The 21,741-nt window shown below is 47.6% G+C and overlaps 1 protein-coding gene across 3 annotated transcripts in view; it reads right to left on the bottom strand.

The window, feature by feature from the left end:
* Positions 1–21,741, bottom strand: part of LOC308631175 (UDP-glucuronosyltransferase 1A6-like) — a gene marked incomplete at both ends in the record, with an annotated part of 53,092 nt that overhangs the window by 14,590 nt on the left and 16,761 nt on the right. The window contains one exon of one of the 3 annotated variants that reach the window (XM_081262168.1): positions 20,684–21,610. The exons of 1 other annotated variant lie outside the window; for it this stretch is intronic. In XM_081262168.1, the coding sequence (XP_081118294.1) occupies positions 20,684–21,610 (927 nt within the window). Of the gene's footprint in view, positions 1–7,300; positions 8,162–20,683; positions 21,611–21,741 lie in introns of those variants that run through there. One more of the 3 variants, XM_081262171.1, reaches the window with a different exon arrangement.

The raw sequence follows: 21,741 nt of genomic DNA, 5'->3' as shown, positions 1-21,741 counted from the left end.
TGGTGATGCATGTGAAATCACTACTCTGCACAAGGCAGACTGAGTGTGTGTGTAGCAACACAGTAGATCACAAAATGGTCCAGAAAGAATTCAGTGGTAGGCAAAAGGCCTGGCATACCAAGTTCACTCAGAGGTCACAGTCTTTAAGATCTCTGGCTAGTCTTAATTGTTGGGAGCAAACCCGAAAATTAATTAGGGCATATTCTATATCAGTGCTGCAGTGAATAGAAATTGTTCTATCTACAGAGGTAATAAAGCATTTTTTCATTGTTATCAATTTATTGAATAAGAAGTATATTTTCATGGAATAAAACTTTAAAAGTACTACACTTTACAATGAACAGTATCTCTTCTAGCCCTCTTCCCACACTGCCCAATTCTTCTACCAAAATATCAACTAATAAAGCATTTTCCTTAAAGAATATTTAGAACTGAAAATCCGTTTTGAAAATGTGTAAGCTGGATAAAAGCTCCTATGAACTAATGGTTAGGAATAAAATCAAGCATATGATGTGAATGAGCATAATTCTTCCATCAAAAACTAAGTTGAGGGTTTTTTAAAAATTATCTGAATTATTTAAAATGCTCACAATATTCTAAGTGAAAGTAAAGAGCCTGGCAAAAACAACAATAACAACAACAACAACAAACAGAGTAGCCACACTGGCATCAGGTGAAATATGGACAGTACTTAAACATAACAGACAACTCTATAAACAAGGTGCAAGCACTAAACCTACATGCACCAACCCGGCTACTGCAAATACTTTTTTTTTAAAAAAAAACAACTATATTTTAGCAAATACCAGTTACATCATGAAAAAAATATTAGTTATATAACACATTTATGAGCATTAGGCAGATTCAATGAATTTATTACAAAAGAATTGAAATTAGGTAATATGGGTATATGCTCAGAATATTTATGAAATTTGGTCATGCAGTATGACATGACACCATAACTCATCCTAATTGAGCCAGGCTGCATAAGTACAACACACATTAAGTTGCTTCCACTCCACTGACTGCTCAGTGTGCTGTGAGCCCTCTCCATCCCTCCCAGACAAGACCATTTCAAACCATCATGTCAACAATCCCAACCTGCTGGTTGCTGTGCACTTCTACTGAAGACCTGCAAGCAAATCTTCCCATAGGGGTCAGTCCATACCTCAATTTCTCTGCTGCTGTACAGGAAGGACATGGCACCACCAGGAAGGTACTGCCCTGACAGATAGATGGCTGGGCAGATGGAGTCACATCATTGCCTGTCAGTCATCATACAAAGCCCATGCCACACACTCAGCCCCACCAGTGGTCAGTGCAAGCCTTAGGCACATGAGCAATGACACCTTAACAATTAGACTCACTGAAGATGATTAGGAGAAGGAGAGGCAGGAATCTTGGGAGACAACACTGGATAAGTAAGCACTTGAAAGCAAGTTTCTTTTTCAAGGAACTCTGCCTGGAACACGGACTGGTAAAGGTACCAATACAGACCTGAGACAGTGGCTTCCTGTGGACACAGTTTATTCCTCCAATGAAGACCATGTTGGGCATGACAGGCCTGGGGTAGTCCAACACAAAGTCCCCTCTGAACAGCCACACGGATGCATGGCTGAGAATATCCACTAAGGACACCTCCCTCTGCAAAAGCTCAGAGGCCAGGTTCACATAAGGAATAAAAGCAATTTGGCAAAAATAGTTCAAGAACAGAGGGTACAGCATGTTCTTGACCCTTTGCAGGAAGGTCATGTGATCTGAATTCATTGTCAGTAACCTAGGAATATATGAGGAAGGATTGGGGCACTGTGTGGCCTCAAAGTCCAACTCACAGGGAATGGCTCTCAGAAAAAACACAGCGGGAATATCCAGGTACTTAGCCAACAGGGCCCCACAGGGGAAAACGGGATCTGTCAAGACCACATCAAAGGAACTGGAATTCAAATGATTGATAAGGATCTTGTTACCAAAAAGCCCAGCACAAGAACTTTCAAAGAGTGCAGATACATTCTTTGAAAATGCCAAATGTTTTAGAAGCTTCTTCACAAAATGTTCTGAATCAAAAACGAATTTAGCATTATCCACCATGTAATGGTTATACTCTTCCTGGGTGTATGAAACAGGAAAGGGTTCCAGGGAGAAAAAGTCTTCTTTCTTGAAGTGAATATTCACCTCTGGAGCCAGGACCACAGTGTGGTGGCCTCGGGCATGGAGCTCCCGCACAACATCTCGCATGCTCAGCCAGTGGCTGCCCTCCATGGGCACCACCAGCACCTTCTTGCCCTCAGCCCTGGGCAACACGCACAGCAAGAACAACACTGCAAGCCCTCCCAGGGGCCCCTGGAGCCCCACAGCCATCTGCACGGAAGCCCACAGCAGGCGACTCTCTACACAGGGCTGTGCCACCTTCAGGATTTATTCGACTTTATTATCACAGGACCGCCTAGCAGAACCGACTGTCATTGGAGAACAGAGTTAATCATTAAGCAATCATAGCATGGTAACTCCATTCCCGGGCTTCCATGACTGACCTACCCTTCTAGCTATATCTATGGAGAAACAGATCTTATCTCTTCTCCTCTGTAAAAACTCCTCTGACCCTGGAGCTCCTTTGAGGAAATCTTGTTTCACCTCTTGATTTTCAGCCAGTTCCCAGCAGGAGGCCTTGGATGCCCCTTACATCTCATCAGTTCCTCTCTTGGCCACACTCAGGCTGCCAGTGAGCTCTGAGGAGTGACTGATGTTTGCCCATGTGCAACCTCTCTACTGGAAGTGGCCCTACTGTGAGTCTTGAAATTCTATCATACATTCATGAGTAGCAGGAAGTACTTAAGAATAGCTCTTTCCTAAGATAGCTTGACCAAACCAAAGATTGGTTTTCTAGCTTTCTGCTTTGGGACATTTGTTTTACCAGGATGTCACTGTAATGATCAGGAATGCTATGTAAGCAGCTGTCAAATGGGACAGTGGTGAGGGATAACTTGAACTGAAGATGATTTTGCAATCCTCACTGAAAAGATTGCTGAGGATTCTGTATCTACCCTACAGGGCCATGTCTGCCCTATGTAAAGAACAGGTGTAAACACCAGCCTAAGCAGTGACGTACCGTGCATCCTGACGGTATCTTGTCCCCATGGGCTGCTCGCTCTAAACAAGGACAGAGGGAGCCGGAGCCTGCCCGGATCTGACACTATCTCAATTTCTCCTCCCATGAAGGAAGGCAACAGTCTTCTGCACTCTGTTTAGAGATGTGCACGAACACTAAGTGACCTGTCGCGTCCTGTACTTGTGATGGGGCTTTCCTCCAGGATCACTGTCAACCCCACTCCTGATGGACAGAGGCCCAGGAATAGGATGGGTGACATAACTTGTGGAAACTAGCTCAGGTTTCCACATGGACAGAGCCAGTGTGAGGCCAGGGCAGGCTGCAAACCGTGGACTGGCACAGTTTGCACAGCTACAAGGCTGGCCCTGCCCCCATGATGTACACCCTGTGGCTCAGCTCATGGCTGCCACCTGCTGGTCCCATCTTCCCGGGAACAGTGTGGCAGGCTGTCAGGCACCCTCTCTCCCTCTGCACCTCAGTCTTCCTCCAAGCCTGCTCCACCATGGGAGGGAGTGGCCCCCTTACAGAGCCACACTCAGGATGGGTTGCAACACGGGCACAAGTGTGGATGCCAAAACTTCCTGGGCACTGCCACCTGCCACCATGCAGGGAGCCAGTGGGTTAACTTTCCTGCAAGCTAGGAATGCAGAGGCCTGGTTCCCCTGTTTCCTCTCCAGAGCAACTTCTCTGCTCTCTTGTTCTGGATCTTTCTTCTTTCCTAGAGAAATAGCTCTTACTGTCTGTCTTACTAGCCTGGGAAGGAATCCCTCACTTCCCTTCTCTGGAGACCCTCGCACAGTGACCTGGTGTGCAGGGTGAGGTGCTCATCTGCCATGTTCCCTGCATAAAATCACGAGAGGGCGCAGCTAGTGGCTGAGAAGTCAGACGTGAAGAGTGTCTAGGTGAAGCCAGCTGCTGTATTCCCAGCAAGGGCAGCCACCATGCACATTTCCAGCCAACACCTCGTCAAGGCATGGCTGCCTTGGGACAGTCCATCACCAAGGGTCCTAACCCTGTTGTCATCTATGGATTACATGTCAGAAAAGCAAATAGACACGTGAAATAGGTTAGCAACACAGCAAGCTCTTAGTTCTTTGCAGAGCAGTCATGTGGCCTGAACACACTGTCAACTAGAACTGTGTGAGAACAGGCCTGAACACTTATTGTGTCCTAGAATTCCAACAGAAACATGGGACTCAGCACTGTCTCACGAGCACACATAATTATTGAAGCCACTTTCAGGGAACAGTCCTGAGATAACCTGTGCAGTTGCTCCCTATGTAGTAACATTTCAAGAGTGTCAGAAAGACAGATGACTGGGGTTTTTGGAAAGAGTTCATTCATTCACAAGCAGAGTGCTCTTGCCTGTGAACTTGCTCACTAGGGAGTTGCTGGGCGGCTTTGCTCCTGAAGCAGTTGGGAGACCTTGGGAGTTGTGAAGCGACAGGAAGGAGCAGGCAGTGTGCCAGTGGAGGTGCATGTGAAATCATGGCTCAGCGCAAGACAGATTGTATGTAGCTATACAATAGATCAAGAGATAGCCCAGAAAGAGATCAGTGGTAGGCAAAGGTCCTGTCTTATCAAGGTCACTCAGAGGTCTTTAAGAGCTCTGGCTAGGTTTAACTGTTGGGAGCAAACTCCAAAATCAGTTTTGATGTACCCTGCATTAGGGATACTTTGAATGGAAACTTCTCTTTTTACAGAGATAATAAAGGATTTTACTTAAAAAAATATTCAAAACTGAAATTCTATTTTCAAAATGTCTCTGTTCTAAGTGGACACACTGCTATAGGCAGGAGGGCTTCAAGTAGATACTCAGAGTGGGAAAAATGGGGCATTTCCTCTAGTGCTAAGATGAACCTCCCCAGTCCACTTGGGGGAATTCCTCCTTCCTCACCAGGCAAGGAGAGTCACACCAGAAACCAGCAGCCCTCTGAGAAGGCTCCAAAATTTCAAAAAGCCTGACACTTCTCCTGCCTGGGGCACTACACACTATTTGGGTTCTGCCTACCTCAGACAGTGGAAAGCATTTGGAAGGGCCCATGCTGTTTTCAAATAACCAAAATTATATTTTCCCCTCTGATTCCACTCTTCTGTCCCCAGATGGAGAAAACACACCTTTCCCATCAAAGGAAATCACTCACCTGGTCCTGATTACCTTTCTGGGGACACCTGATTGCACTCTCTCATCAGGCTTTCTCGACAAATGCAGATCCCTTTCATTCCCTCTTCCCCAGCCTGCTGAACACGCTCCAGTCCCACTTCAGGCACCACCACCCTGGTGGGACTGCGCTGGAGAAGAAGTCAGGGACCTCATGGGACCACTCTCTCTGCTTTCCGCCTTTACCTGACTCCCAAGCAAGCTGTGTGAAGCTAGACTTCTCTAAACACTGCTCCATAGCTTTGCTTTTCTTTTGTTGTCTTTCTCCATCTGGGGGCTGAGAATACTAACTTAAATCCAGGGAGAATCTGTCACTTGTGAGTAACTCTATGGTGCAAAACTCACAGGAATTCTCGACCTTAAGGAAAACCAAATTATTTGTGGGCAGTAGTTGTTCGCAGGATAGTGCTGATTCAGGAAAGCAAAAAGTTTTCAAATGCTTATTTAAAGCAAAAGAAAATGATACTGCAGAAAAGAGACCAATGACATAAACACAGACTTCCAGAGATGCTCTTCCTGGATTTCAGGGGCAAAGAGAGGAGGTGTAGAAGACGATAGCACAGAGCCTACACTAAAGAAATGAGTGGATGACAGGTGTGCTCAAGGGAGAAACCAGAACAAAACTTCAGTGGCTTGACGGAGGACAGCCTTCGAGCTTGGAGAAGTACCTGAGTGGAATGTCCAGCTTCCCGCCTGTGGTAGACAGAAGAGTGGCCCCAAACGGCTGGTCACGTCCTAATCCCTGACACCTGTGAGTATGCTGCATTGCATGGCAAAAGGACTTTGCAGGGAAGATCAAGGGTGTGGATGTGAAAGGACTGTCCTGGAGAATCTGGGCAGGCCCGCTGTGGTCACGTGGGCTCAAATAACTGAAAGAGGGCAACGTGACCACCAGCACACGGCACACCACATCCAGATGGAAATGAGAAAGGGCCACTGCATTCCAGAATTCAGAAGAAGGAGGAATGTTTTCAACAAGAGGAAACAGTGATGTAAATAGAATAAGCTTACCCTATGTGGGAGGAATAAAATCAAGCACATACATTGCATGAATGGGCAGAGCTCTTACATCTAAAGGAAGTAAAAAATTGGAGGCTTTTTGAACAATTCTTTGAAATGTTTTTAAAAAGTCATGATATTTTTGGCAAAATAAAACAGATGTGAAATACCTAAATAATACAGAAATAGCGATACATACATAGGACCAGGAGGATTACGAGAGATATTACGTAAAGATAAGATACAACCATATAAACAAAATACAAGACGTAAACCTACATGCATCAGTCTGGCTGCTATATGTATAAAGCTGCAACTACATATAATTTGAGCAAAACTGTTATATCAGGAAGAAAACTCAGTTATACAAGATATGGTTTTGAGATTCATGAGTTTATTACACAAAAACAGAAAATGTGCAATTGAAGCATGTTCTAGGAACACTTAAACTCTTTCATCATTTAGCTGCCACTGCAGACATGAGACCATAGAGCATTTCAAACTCTCCCTAACGGAGCCAGGCTACATAGTACAACACATTAGGTTGCTTCCACTCCACTCACTGCTCAATGTGCTGTGAGCCCTCTCCATCCCTCCCAGACAAGACCATTTCAAACCATCATGTCAACAATCCCAACCTGCTGGTTGCTGTGCACTTCTACTGAAGACCTGCAAGCAAATCTTCCCATAGGGGTCAGTCCATACCTCAATTTCTCTGCTGCTGTACAGGAAGGACATGGCACCACCAGGAAGGTACTGCCCTGACAGATAGATGGCTGGGCAGATGGAGTCACATCATTGCCTGTCAGTCATCATACAAAGCCCATGCCACACACTCAGCCCCACCAGTGGTCAGTGCAAGCCTTAGGCACATGAGCAATGACACCTTAACAATTAGACTCACTGAAGATGATTAGGAGAAGGAGAGGCAGGAATCTTGGGAGACAACACTGGATAAGTAAGCACTTGAAAGCAAGTTTCTTTTTCAAGGAACTCTGCCTGGAACACGGACTGGTAAAGGTACCAATACAGACCTGAGACAGTGGCTTCCTGTGGACACAGTTTATTCCTCCAATGAAGACCATGTTGGGCATGACAGGCCTGGGGTAGTCCAACACAAAGTCCCCTCTGAACAGCCACACGGATGCATGGCTGAGAATATCCACTAAGGACACCTCCCTCTGCAAAAGCTCAGAGGCCAGGTTCACATAAGGAATAAAAGCAATTTGGCAAAAATAGTTCAATGGCAGAGGGTACAGCATGTTCTTGACCCTTTGCAGGAAGGTCATGTGATCTGAATTCATTGTCAGTAACCTAGGAATATATGAGGAAGGATTGGGGCACTGTGTGGCCTCAAAGTCAAACTCGCAAGGGAAGAATCGCAGAAAAAACACAGCAGGAATATCCAGGTACTTAGCCAACACAGCCCCACAGGGGAAAACGGGATCTGTCAAGACCACATCGAAGGAACTGGAATTCAAATGATGGATAAGGGTCTCGTTATGCAGAATCGCTGCACAGGAACTGAGATAGAGCGCAGATATGTTTTTCAAAACTTCCACTGATTTTACAAATAGCTTCCCAAAATGCTGATGTTCAAATGCCCCTAAAAGGCTCTGCACTAAGAGGTTATGGTATTCTTCTTGTGTATATGAAATAGCGTAAGTTTCCAGGGAGAAAAAGTCTTCTTTCTTGAAGTGAATATTCACCTCTGGAGCCAGGACCACAGTGTGGTGGCCTCGGGCATGGAGCTCCCGCACAACATCCCGCATGCTCAGCCAGTGGCTGCCCTCCATGGGCACCACCAGCACCTTCTTGCCCTCAGCCCTGGGCAACACGCACAGCAAGAACAACACTGCAAGCCCTCGCAGGGGCCCCTGGAGTCCCACAGCCATCTGCACAGATGCCCACTTCAGGCAACTCTCCACACAAGGCTGTGCCACCTTCAGGATTTATTCGACTTTATTATCTTGTCACAGTACCGCCTAGCAGAACCGACTGTCATTGGAGAACAGAGTTAATCATTAAGCAATCATAGCATGGTAACTCCGTCCCGGCCTTCCATGACTGACCTACCCCTTGCCCGCCTCCTGGAAGAACTTCTCTGACCCTGCTGCTCTCTCTTAGGGACATCCTAGTTCACCTCTTGATTTTCAGCCAGTTCCCAGCGGAGGCTCTGGACGCCCGTTACCGTTCATTAGTTCCTCCCTTGGCCACACTCTATCTGGCTGCCAGTGAGCTCCAGTGACTGTGGTTGGCCCATGTGCAACCTCTCTCCCGGCAGTGGCCCCACTGGTGAGTCTTTGAGTTCTCACATGGCATTCCTGACTAGCAGGACACTTAGGAATGGGTCATTGCCAGGCCAGCATGCCAAAACACAGAGGGGTACCTGGCTTTCTGCTTTGGTGCATTTCCTTCCCAGCACATCACTGTAACTTCAGAGGACACCATCTGAAGTGGTTGTCACCAGGGCAGTAATGAGGGGTCTTAAGTCAAGATGAGAAGATTTTATTGTGTGGAAGTTTTTGAAAGAACAGTGGAGGGACCATACAAAATAACTCCAGGGGTCAGGCCAGGCATAGCAATGGAATAAAGTGCATTTCAAGAGCATCTTGCCCCCATGGGCTGCTCCTCTCAAGGACAGAGGGAGCTGGAGCCTGCCCGGATCTGACCCAATCTCGATTTCTCCTCCCCTAAAGGAAGGTCATAGTCTTGTACTCTGTTTAGAGACGATCATGGACATTAAGTGACCTGTCGCGTCCTGTACTTGTGATGGGGCTTTCCTCCAGGATCACTGTCAACCCCACTCCTGATGGACAGAGGCCCAGGAATAGGATGGGTGACATAACTTGTGGAAACTAGCTCAGGTTTCCACATGGACAGAGCCAGTGTGAGGCCAGGGCAGGCTGCAAACCGTGGGCTGGCACAGTTTGCACAGCTACAAGGCTAGCCCTGCCCCACCATGTACGCCCTGTGGCTCAGCTCATGGCTGCCACCTGCTGGTCCCATCTTCCTGGGAACAGTGTGGCAGGCTGTCAGGCACCCTCTCTCCTCCCCCTGCACCTCAGTCTTCCTCCTGAGCCGGCTCCACCATGGAGTGCCAGGCTGAGGCTGCCCTTTGGGAGGGAATGACCCCCTTACAGAGCCACACTCAGGATGGGTGGCAACACGGGCACAAGTGTGAATGCCAAAGCTTCCTGGGCACTGCCACTTGCCACCTGCCACCATGCAGGGAGCCAGTGGGTTAACTTCCCTGCAGGCTAGGAATGCAGAGGCCTGGTTCTCCTGTTTCCTCTCCAGAGCAACTTCTCTGCTCTCTTGTTCTGGATCTTTCTTCTTCCCTAGAGACTCCACTGTGTTCTTCCCAAGGCTCAGTGTCTGTCTTACTAGCCTGGGAAGGAACCCCTTACTTCCCTTCTCTGGAGACCCTCGCACAGTGACCTGGTGTGCAGGGTGAGGTGCTCATCTAACATGTTCCCTGCATAAAATCACGAGAGGGAGCAGCTGGTGGCTGAGGAGTCAGACGTGAAGAGTGTCTAGTGGAGCCAGCTGCTGCTCTATTCTCAGCAAGGGCAGCTTCTGTGCACATTTCCAGCCAACGCCACGTGCCCTGGCAGGGGCAGCAGGTTCCTGGCTCTGGACCCTTCTCCCACCCTGCACTCAGTATTGTCTCTTCCTTGCCCTCCTTCACTGCAATGGTGCTATAGGAGAGACCCCAGGGCCAGGGTGCAGATGTCCTGCCAGGAGGGCCTCACACAGCCCCTGGGGCAGGTCCTAACACACAGTCTGCCCAGTGGCCCATGGGGTGTCTGCTCTGCTCCACTCCTGCCACAAATCCACACTAGAGTCCCCACGAGGCCCAAGGAGGGCTGTACCTGTAACATTCTCGATTTGGTGCAAAACTGAGCAATAGATGTGACACAAACCAAGCAACACCTCACTGCGGTTTTGAACATGACAAAAGACATCTTCAAATACAGCTAGAGGAATCCCTGGCTTCAGGTGACAAAGGCATGGCTCCTTCAGACCAAGGTCCCACAGTGAGGACCACACACTGTGGCAAATGTGAAATGGTGAGATGGAAAGAAACACAGTGAGAAGCCTCGGTAGGCCCCGGAGAGCAGCACGGGTGGGAACTGAAGGGGCAGAGGGCGCACAGGGACAGAAGCCTGCTTCCACTAAGGCACAGCAGGGGCCACACGGAGCCCCTACATCTCTTTCTGAGAGCCCAGCTGACCCCACCCCACCAGAGGCATGGAGATGGCAGGGTTTGGGGAGCGTGCCACCCCAGCAAGCAGGCCATTGAGAGGAGGCAGCACGAGGCTGGCCCCTGGGACTGCAAACACAGGACCCAGAACCTGGGGCTTCAAACAGCACCCTTATTCCGTGGGTATCCCGGAGGCTAGAATTACAACCCAGGGTGTCAGCTGGGGTCGCTCCTTCTCCCACAGGCTCTGGGGGGATCCTGCCTGCTGCTTTGAGCAGGTGGAGTCTGCCCAAGGCTCTCCTTAGCTTGTACTGTACCCTTCCACCTCCTTGCCTGCTCTTGTCACCTTCCTCCAGCCCCATGTCTTTACGTGGCTTTCCTTTGTTGCCTCCCTGTCCCTGTGGCCAAATGTCCTTCTGTCAAGGACATTGGTCACACTGCATTAGGACCTGCCCTGCTCACCTCCTTCAACCTGACTACTCTGTACAGACCCCACCCCCAGATAAGGCCACACCCAGAGGCTCTGGGGGTAAGGACTACAACATCCTCATGGAGCAAGCTGAGCTTTGTCTGCTCAGCTGGAGCCTGACCTTCATCCTGAAGGCCAAGACAGGCACAGAAGGAGGTGTGGCACAGCCACATTTGTGCTCTCTTAAGTATCCGTCCCCCAAATGGGTGGACAATGATCTAGGAGAGTCGGCACGGCACGAACCCAGTGAGTCCTCTTTGAGGCCACTGTGCAGAGGGTAGGGCAGGTGTCGGGGTGCAGATGGTCAGGGACACAACCCATGTGAGAGGCAGCAGGTGGAGGTGTCCACCAGGGGGCGTGCAGAGCGCAGGGCCACAGAGGAGCCTGGGCTGAGAAGGCAGGGCTGCCACACACAACACAATGTGTGGGCCTCCTAACCATCGCTATGACTGCATGCAGATGAAACTCCACGAAGACAGTCTCTACTCTCTGGTTGCCAAAGCTGCATTGGGGATGCCTAGGCTGAGAGGACCTGTTGGGTGGCTGAGAAAGGACCCGGGAAGCTATGAGGTAATGGTGCGGTCCATTTGTTGAATGTGGTGGTGTGTGCGCAGGTCTATACAGTTGTTACAAATCACAAGGGCTCAATGAAGCGGCACATTTGTAAGCATCACCTCCTAATGTGCCACAACATAAACTGAGCCCACTCCATGCCATTCCAAGAGAACAAATTTCCTCAGCTGATAAAGAAGAGACCTACTGTACAACCACCTACATGAGCCAAGGCACATGAGCAAGTAGCAAAAGACCTACATGTATAATATTCCCTCACACTGTGCTCTGGGTTTGGGCTTTCAAGTTTCATTTACATGTGTCACAACACAAAATAATCATCTCAGAGTGAACAGCAAGTAGAGATTTCCACCTCAAAATGCTTATAAGCCCCAAATGATTCCCATAAAGCCTGACAAATCACCCTTTCTTCTGGACACTCTCATGGAGTTTCCACCTCATTTTCTTAAAAGAAACCCAGGTTAGCACACAGAGATAACCATACTCTAACAGGATTATAGTAAGGGCTACTGATAAGAAATTGGATATTTAAGAAGGAAACATCTTTAATTGGGCTAATTCCCATGGATCAATCATTTCCTGTCTCTCCCCAGGGACTGCCCCTCATCTGGACTCTCAAGTGTGCAGCAGGTGCGCACACACCCCCAGCCAGGACAGAGCATGGGACCCAGGCCTCAACCACTCAGCACTCCCCACTCTCTGGGCCACAGTGATTGGTTCAGAGGTGGACATGTGACTTAATCAGAACCAATGAGATACAGGACTTGTACTAGGATCCAGGCAACAGAATTCAGGCCAGAGTCCCTGCCATTCAGCTATCTTGATCCTGGAGGGCTGTCATCTCCACGAAGCAGAGATGAGCAATGGAGAAAAATGGGTGCTGGTGATGTGATTCGATTCCTGAAGCAGCAAGTCACTCCTAACAGACACACCAACATTGTTCCACTACGGGAACCAATAAAATCACTTGAGGCAGAAAGTCTTGCCAAAACTTCATTGTGTCAAGAGTACTGCGGGCTTTGGTGCACTCACGATTTTGATGTTATTACATTAAAGATACGTATGCCCCACAACAGAGCAGCTCCACACTTAAGTACATACACTAGAGAAACCCAGCACGCCTGCATCAGAGTGTAAGAGAATGTTCACTCTACTATTGTCCTCAGTAATCAAAAGCAGAGCACAACACAGTGTCCACAACATAGAATGGATAAATACAATTGTGGTGTATTCACACCATTCAGTACTGAAAATACACAGACCACAAGCTGCAAGAACACTCATCAACACAAACCTCTCAAAAATAAGGTTGAACAAAGGAAACAAGACAAACAATATGTATGCTACTATTTGCACAAAGTGCCAGAACAGGTCAAGTGCATCTGTATTCTTGAGAGCACATACTTAGGGGATAACTGCCGCAGTCTTGGCTGGGCACAGAATCACGAGCCACCACACACCTTGTAGATTCAAACAGCAATTCTTTATTCCCGAACTCACACTGGCCTCTACACACGTTCTAGGGAAATCCCAGTTCTGCTGCCGCCCAATTCACCTACTCCACGAGGCTTTCTTTTCCAATACTTTCTCAATTCCACGAGAACTCAACGGGAACTCAAGGATCGGGCGTGCCTGAGGCAGCAGGATACGCCCTATTCCCCCCCCTCCAGGGTACACCTTAAACCTGGAACTTCCCTAAACCCAAGGATGGGATACTCCCTAAAACCTGATCAGCTCTAAACCTGGATCCGCCCTGGTCCTTGAGCAAGGTCACCTTACTAAAGCATACATGCAATGTCACAGCGAATGTCCTCTAAGCAACATGGGGTACGCTGGCAAGGAAATTTTGATGCGTCATTCCTACTTGGCAATGGCCCTCAGCAGATAACCTACAAGAGAAAGCAAGAAGTAATGATCACAGAAGACAGAGAATAGATGGAAAGTGTGTATGAGGGAGAAATGGTACCCAGGGCACACGCTCGCTCACTGATAGACTGGAGAGGCTGAAGACTATGAAACCCAGAGAAGAGTGCCTTCAGGGTCCCTCTGCTGTGTTACAAAGTTGCGCCCCTGATGATGAGACTTTGTCCAACATGGGCAGCCATCCTGGGACTGGGAGAGCATCTCCTCACAAATCCTAGGCTTCTGTGGATTCCTTAGCCCCTTTGTGGGTACTAAAGCTGCTTTGCCTACTTGTTCTCTCTCTGCATCAGCTGGTATTCAGCAAAGCCTCCTGCTTCATCAAGGAGTCACAGCCCCAGTTAGACAGGTGCTAGGAGTCTTGCCTTGAGACTGCTGGCTGTCCAATCCAAGTCATTGCTACTGGTGCCTGGTATTCAGGCTCACCATCCTACCACCCTGATGTTTCAGGATCCTCTACTGGTCAGGGAGAGGAAGAAGGCATGGGTGGAGGATGAAGCCACAGGTGTTGGAGCAGGACAGAGCAGCAAAACTGATTCCCCACATTCACTTAGCACCACCTTGGGTCCACTTCTCATCTCCACTCCTAGGCAAAGCTTTGAGAAATCTTGCTTCGCAGCTGGAAAACCATCAGCACCATGGACACACTCAACTGCCCAGCCTCTGATAAGACTTCAGTGATCATTTGCTTTGACCGAGTGTACTACAGCCAAAGACCCATACAGAGTTTCAAATGATCAGTACACTTGGCCACGGCTCTTATGAAATAGATTATGTAACAAGGATGCTTCCTTCAGGGTCACTCAGTCCAAAGGAAACTATTTGCATATCCCATGGCACATGCAACACCCTTCAGGTTATATAAGGCAGCAGCCCCAGTTCTCTTACTGTCCCCACTCTACTTATACTCCTGTCATGGACAGCTTCACAGACACACCACCTGTGCAGGCACATTGCATTCCACATTTGGGAGGGCTTTGTGTTTTGCTTAATACTCACTACCTCTGAGCTGAAATTCTTTATTTTTGAAACTAAACTGTTTTTTCACATTTGACACTGGGACACAAAAAATATGACACTGATCAATTGCAGACCTACCTGCTCAAGACATTGATAGGTACCAATGTAATGGTGAACTTGTTCAAGATAGTCCTGTGTTGGAAGCTGCCACATAGGAACTGAGCGCCCCCTAGCTTTGAGAGATGGAAATGTTGAGACTGGCTTCCCTGACCCACAAGTAGGTGGATCCCCATCTCTGCTCAACAGGGAGCACAACTTTGGGAGTGGGCGTTACGCAATGGGAGTGGGCTGCCCCTTGTAACATTACCCCTCTGCCTTAAATGGATGGAGTGTTCTTTCAAACAGCCTCCCCCAACAAAACCAGGGTTCGAGGTGTGCCCCTCTCTCTTTCTTGCCGGCCTTGCTCCCTTGTGTGAGCTGGGTCAGAGGAGCCATCACAGAACCCAAAGAAAAAGGTATTTTCTCTGTCTTTGTGTGATTATTTCATGCCAGCCCAGTTCACCTGCAGTGACTCTGACTGGTTTAGTTGTGTGTCATGATACTTGTGACTATTATCTCAAAGCTCTAATTGCAGCAAAGACTTTGGGCTTCCCAGAGCTGTCAATTCACATTCCTCTCCTTTCACAGCTTCTCACAGACCTACCAGCCATTTCTCTGTCTTACCACAAGCAATATTACCAGCTTCTCTCCATAACTCAAGGTAACCCCCCCTCTCCCGATTCCCTTCCTTTCTTTGTTTTTTTGCAGAGATGGGAATGGAACCAAGGGCCTTGCACATGTTGGAAAACTGCTCTACAGGCCAGCTTCTCCACTCCTCATTTCTGGAAAACCACTTATTCTCCATTACTTTTGCCTAATGTGCAGCAGCTAAAAATCATGCAGTGCTGAAGGATAAGGTGTGAGCCACCTCAGTACCAAGACTCTGAGGAGTATCACTCAAAACACAAGCAAACCAAAGGCAAAACCCTGCTTTAGAGTCCAAAATAAAGAGTCAAAACATGAGAGTATTCCTTACCAGCATAACAGACTGACAAGTAATACTAAGGAAATCCTTCAGGTGGGAAACAAGCAACGTCATTCAGTAGTTTCAACCCACCCACAGGAACATAAAAGCAGCAATAACTGTAATCACTTTACTATAAAAGACAATATAAATGCACATTCCTTCCCCTCTGTTCTCCTAATTGATCTTCCAAACAATTCCAGAACTCAGTCTATTTGTGATTGCAATAGGGGCCCTTTAGCATGCATGAGTGTCATAACTTTAGCAATAATGCTACCAAGGAGGCAGGTGAAAGCAAAGATGATTTGGGTTAAGAAATGACAGCAGGGCTAACCATGATCCACAAGAACTAGTGAAGAGAACCAGGAATGATAGATAAGACAGCTGATGTAACAAACTCTGTCAACATGTTCTTGTTCTACTTCTCCAGATTCTTTACAACATGCACATTAATGTAAATAGTAAGACAATGCAAGATAGGTCATCTTAAATCAGAAATGGGTACTGGTGTTAAAATGTACAGATAAGTGCAAGAACCACTCAGAAAATAACTGCAAAAACATAATGGGAAAATGTCATTAATGGTATTAAAAAGCTATACTAGAACAATATTCACTTAGTGCAAAGAAAGCAGTAGGGAGAAACATAACCGCGAGTAAAAGAGTGTGGGTGGGTATACATGAAGAAAAGGAAACTGGCAGACATCAACCACTTATATGAATAACAACATTAAACATAAATGTGTTAAACAACACAACCAAAAGACAAAGCTGGCCATTTGGTAGAAAAATGAGATCCAATGATATTCTGTCTAGAGAAGATATGTTTGAGATTCAAAACCAAGAAAACATAGATTTAAAAAAAAATACTATATGCCTGGTAAAGTAGTAGGGGAAAAGATCATTAAAAATCAACCATAAAATAGTGGAGTGGCTAATATTTTTTTAAAATAGACTTCTAAACAAAAAACACTACTACATGTAAGAGGGCCATTGGGTAATAATAAAAGTCTCCATCCAAGCACAATAATCTAAGTACAAAGCAAGCAGAAGGATAACAGAGCACAGAGGAATTGTTCCACAGCACAATTGAGAACATCCACAAAACCAAAGCTAGTGGAAAAAGTACAAACTTGACCAAACCTTCTGCTAGGGCAGGAAAGAGAAGACAGAAGCCTTCAATAACTCAAATCAGGCCTGAAAGAGGGAATGTTACACCAAGCATACCGAAACAAAAACATTCTACAAGTACTCAGTCTGACCCATCGTTGCCCATTAATTAGACAGCAGATCCTATGGGAAAGTTCTGAGAAGAATCAAACTACTGAGACTGCTCCAAGAAAAAAAGACAAATCTGAATAGGTCTACAGCCACTGTAATGACTGAATACATAATTCTAGAACTTCCCACCCAGAAAAGCCCAGGACCTGATACCTTCACAAGGAAATTCTATCACATATGCAAAGAATGAACCCCAATTCTTCACAGACTGATCTGCATGATGGCAAAGTAGGGAGCACCTCCAGCTCGTCCCCCAAGTCCAGGGAAACACTGACACCAACCAGACAAAACCTTCACAACAAGATAAAACCTGCAGTAGCTTTTCTGCATGCAGATGCAGAAGTCCTGAAAGAAATACCATTGGACTAAATCCAGTAACATGTAAAATGCATGGTAAGTGGGATTGTCCCAGGAATACAAGGTGGCCTTCACACCTTGAAATCAATTCACTTCCTGTCACCATATCACAGAAGAAAGGAAAGAACATGCCACGTGTTCATCTCAGTAGACACAGAACACACATTTGACAAAATGCAACATCACACGTCTGACAGCAGTACTCGACAAACTAGGAGTACATGGCCATGTCACCAACCTAGCTGGGGTCTCAGCAGACCTCCAGGCCCACTGCCAGAGCCGACTGCACGCTGTCCTCATCAGATCAGGAACAAGAACAGGAGGACTGCAGGCTCCCTTCAGGGTCACACTGGAGACTCCACCAAGCAATTAGGCAGCAAGAGAAAAAAGTCTCCAGACTTCAAAGGCACTAGCAGAGCCACTTCAGTAGGGACACAACTTGACCTTCCACTTACACCCTCAATCTTGCTGAGAATTCAGCTAAAAACTTTGAACAAATGAACACATTCAGCAAGAGTCCAGAGCAATACACAAAAGTCGACTACTTCTCCCTACACCAGCAATAAGCAATCCAAAATTAAAAGAAAGAACACAAGTTGATGTAAAGCACCATCAGAAGGAATAAATTCCTTAGGAATGATTTATATTTATACTAAAAGGACAGAATGGTATTAAAAGATATTAAAGAAGACCTAACTACACAGAAAGACACCCCAGTACATGAATCAGGATATTTACTTATCTTGTTGTGTTAAGATGGCCATATTTCTCAAGGAGACCTACAAATTTAACATGATTCTTATCAAAACTCATGAGGTTCTTTTTAATTGGCAAACAAATCCTAAGAGTCCCAAACTTTAAAGGACCCAGCGTAGCCCAAACAATCTTGAACATGAATGGCAAGTGTGGGAGATTCACACTTCCCAATTACGACCTTACTATAAAGCTAGAGAACTTTAAGGGTGTGATTTCCTTTCAGGGGCCAATGAAAGTTCTGTACCAGATGGTGGTACACACGGTGTGTGTACTGATGCCACCAAACTCTACACTTGAGAATGGTAAATCTTGGTTATGTGTATTTTATCACAATAAAAAATGGCACTAACACCTGGAAGAACAATCTGGTCATACCCCAAAAGTAGAAACATGCAGTGACCGCACAACCCAGAAGTTCCACACTTAGCAGCACACCCAACAGAATGGAAAACACATGTCCACACAAAACCTGCACACAAGTGTTCACGGCAGTTGGCTCCTAGTAGCCAGAAGGTGGAGGCAACCCAAACTCCTTTAGCACACAAGCAGATATAGAAGGGTGGCACACCCATGGCCCTGAAGGTTATGGGCAATAAAAACCTGTGCTCCCCACAGCCGAGCCCGACACCTTACGCTGGGGAAAGCCAAACACAAGTATGCATTTCCATTCCTGTGAAGAGCAGAAGCAGCAAATCCACGGGTCGCAGGGGTCGGGAGCCAAGGGGGAGTGACTGGTGACAGTCAAGGTGCATCTTGGGGGCATGCCTGAAAGTGCTAAGGTTGACAGAGAATGTAAAACCAACAAACTATAAACATTAAATGAGTGAATTGCAGGGCCTGTGAATGACTCTCAAAAGTTCTTTCTGAAAACGTATTTGAAATAAAATGTGCTGAGACAACACACCAGGCATAAGGAATACAGCTTTTAAAGCCAACTCTTCATGGCATTATGTAAATTGTTAGCCAACTTTCTGGGTTTTGCATGTACATGTCCAGCACTTTGTAAAAACCTGAATGCGTGCCAGCTCTTAGTCACTCTTACATGATAACTTATTAACAGAAACACTGCTGCCAAAACCTCCACGTCTGATAACCTCCAAAAGAACTATTCATAAAGATAAACTGGGGATGTTGAAAGAAAAGCCAAACTTTACAGACACTGGCTTAAATCATGGAACTTAAAAAGTGCCTGTTAACGATGACTTGCATTTTGGGACTCTGTGCCCCTGGCTTGCCAGGAATCCACCTTAGGCTCAACCAGGACATGCCGAGATGTCAGTCTGCAAGAGCGTCTCTTGTAAAGTCTTGGAGAGAGTCTGGTCCTCACATTTGCCTTGCTGCAGAGAGTCAGTGAAACACACTTGGCATGTATTTACAGTGAACATTCCCAAAGATTGACATTTGGGGACAGACAAATCTTTGTCTCCACCATTTCCCCCTGGAGTCAAAAGAGACCCCAATGGAGAACCACAATTGAAAAGACTGTGGAACGCAAGAGGAAGAACTTCCTGTTGGTATGGAACCAGGCTCCAAGGAAGAGAGGGCCAGAGCCACCAGACCCCTGTCCCTCTGCAAAGCATGGTCACATGCTGTGTGTGGCACATGGACCCTCAGCAGCCCTGTGAAGGGCTAAGGCTCACACTGTCAGCACCATTTTCAGAGGGCTTCCCAGTAGCCATGGCCACAGGTCACCTCTAGCTCAGGGCCCAGGGGCAAACCAGAGGACAGAACTGGGAGGATGGTTTTGACCTGCCCCTGGGTCAAGCCTTCCCCTCTGTTTGGATGGGAACATTCCTAAGCCTCCTGCAATGGTTGTGTGACTGTCCCCAGATAACCTAACTGAGCGTGCCTGTTCCTGTTAACACACAACGCAGCAGGTGTTATAGAAGTGTGGAGGGGTCCTTGGGACCTCTTGGAGACTTGCTCTTGGATGAACAATGCATTGAAAAGAAGCATTCTGGGGTGAAAGACAGGCAGGGACTAATTCCTTACAGAGGGTCACTATGTGTACTTTTTTATTTTTATTTCTGTACTTGGTTCGAACCTGGGGCTCTCAAGCACTGAGCTACATCCCCACCCATTTTTGTGTTTTCATTTTGAGACAGGGACTCCCTACTTTGCTGACGGCCTCACAAAGTTGCTAAGGCTGGCTTTGAACTTGCCATCCTCCTGCCTCAAACTCCAAGTCACTGTGATTACAGGTGTGTGCCATCACAGCCAGGATTGATTACATTTGTGAGAAAGTCTCCCAGATGATTATTTTCCCAGGTTACTCTGGGCCCTACCTCAGGAGGGCATCTACAAACACTGGCCTTAGACCACGACCCCTCTCCCACAAAGGCCAGTAAGGATGCAGGGCCACACACAGCTCTGCCCGCATCCTCCATGGTTATGAATATCCCTTTAACACTACAAAACCCTGCTTAGCTGTGGGCCATTGTAAAGAGGCCTCTGGGCAGATGTGGCCCACAGGTCACCTCTAGCTCAGGGCCCAGGGGCAAACCAGAGGACAGAATTGGGAGGATGGTTTTGACCTGCCCCTGGGTCAAGCCTTCCCCTCTGTTTGGATGGGAACATTCCTAAGCCTCCTTCAATGGTTGTGAAACTGTCCCCAGATAACCTAACTGAGCGTGCCTCTTCCTGTGGCCAGGCAAGGCTTCACTCAATTGCCTCCCCTCACCTGGGCCCCAGGCCTTCCTGTCCTGCTACTCTACACGTGGCTTCCCCTTCCCACCACCATTCCTCTGACAACCCTGCCCAGAGAGACTGAGGGACAGGGACAGAACCTGCCCACAAGACACAGGGCAATCCACGAGGAGCCAAACCACCAACCTGGGACAGGACACGGCACTTCTTGCAGTTGGTCCCTCCGATGAAGACCATGTTGGGCATGGCTGGCCTGGGGAACTCCAGCACAAAGTCGTACCTCAGCAGCCACACGGGGTCCTTTTGATACAAGGCAGACAGGCGCACTTCTCTCCCGAGCAGGCCTGATGCCAGCTCCTCGTACTTTGAATACAGACAGTGAAACAGATAGCTCTCCAAGAAGTTAACCAGGAAGTTGGCCACGCGTTGGGGAAACGTCATGTGGGCTGAGAACTGAGTGTAGCACCTGGGGATGTAAGACACGGGGTTCGGGCTTCCGCCCAAAGCATGCTCCAAGGAACACGGGAAGCCCCTGAAGAGGTACACAGAGGGCAGACCCAGGTACTCGGCCAGGATCACACCACAGGGCAAGGCTGGGTCTGTGAAAAGAGCATCGAACCTGCTCTCCTGGAGGAAACTCAGGGTGCCCGAGTCCTGCAGGAGGCTCTGGCAGTTGAGGAAGTACATGTCGATGACAACCATGTTATTCCTGTACTCTGTCTGCGCGGCCGTCAGGAAGGATCTCTCAGCAAAGTGCTGATTCCCAAAAGAGCGGTAGCGGCCCTCCATCTCCTCCTGGCCATAGGGCACTGGGTACACTCTCCTTCTGTAGTGTGTCGATTCCTTCAGAAGCAAGTTGATCTCTGGCACCACCACCACGATGTCATGGCCCCGGTCACTGAGACGCTCAACTATGTCCTTCATACTAAGCCAGTGGCTTCCATCCTGAGGGACCACCAGCAGCCTGTCACCTACAACTGTGCCCCAAAGTGCTATGAAGAAAAGCCCTGCAGAAACTCTCTGAACCCCAGGAAGGAGGACAGACATCCCTGGAGAAGCAAAGGGACAACGGTGAACTCTCTGTGAGCCCTGACCCCCGGGGCTCCCAGCCATTCTCCCTCAGCCAAACGGTGGCTTTCACAGACTGCCTGCTTCTCCCTTGCTCTGAATCCTCCCTTTGAAACAAAAGAAGTCAAATTAATATTTAACCATACTTAATCAAACAGCTAACTCACACCACTCAC

The sequence above is a fragment of the Spermophilus citellus genome, assembly GCF_964194105.1.
Source record: "Spermophilus citellus genome assembly, chromosome: 11".
Lineage (NCBI taxonomy): Eukaryota > Metazoa > Chordata > Mammalia > Rodentia > Sciuridae > Spermophilus > Spermophilus citellus.
Note: the sequence above shows the minus strand (reverse complement) of the source record. Positions and strands in the feature narration are given on the sequence as shown.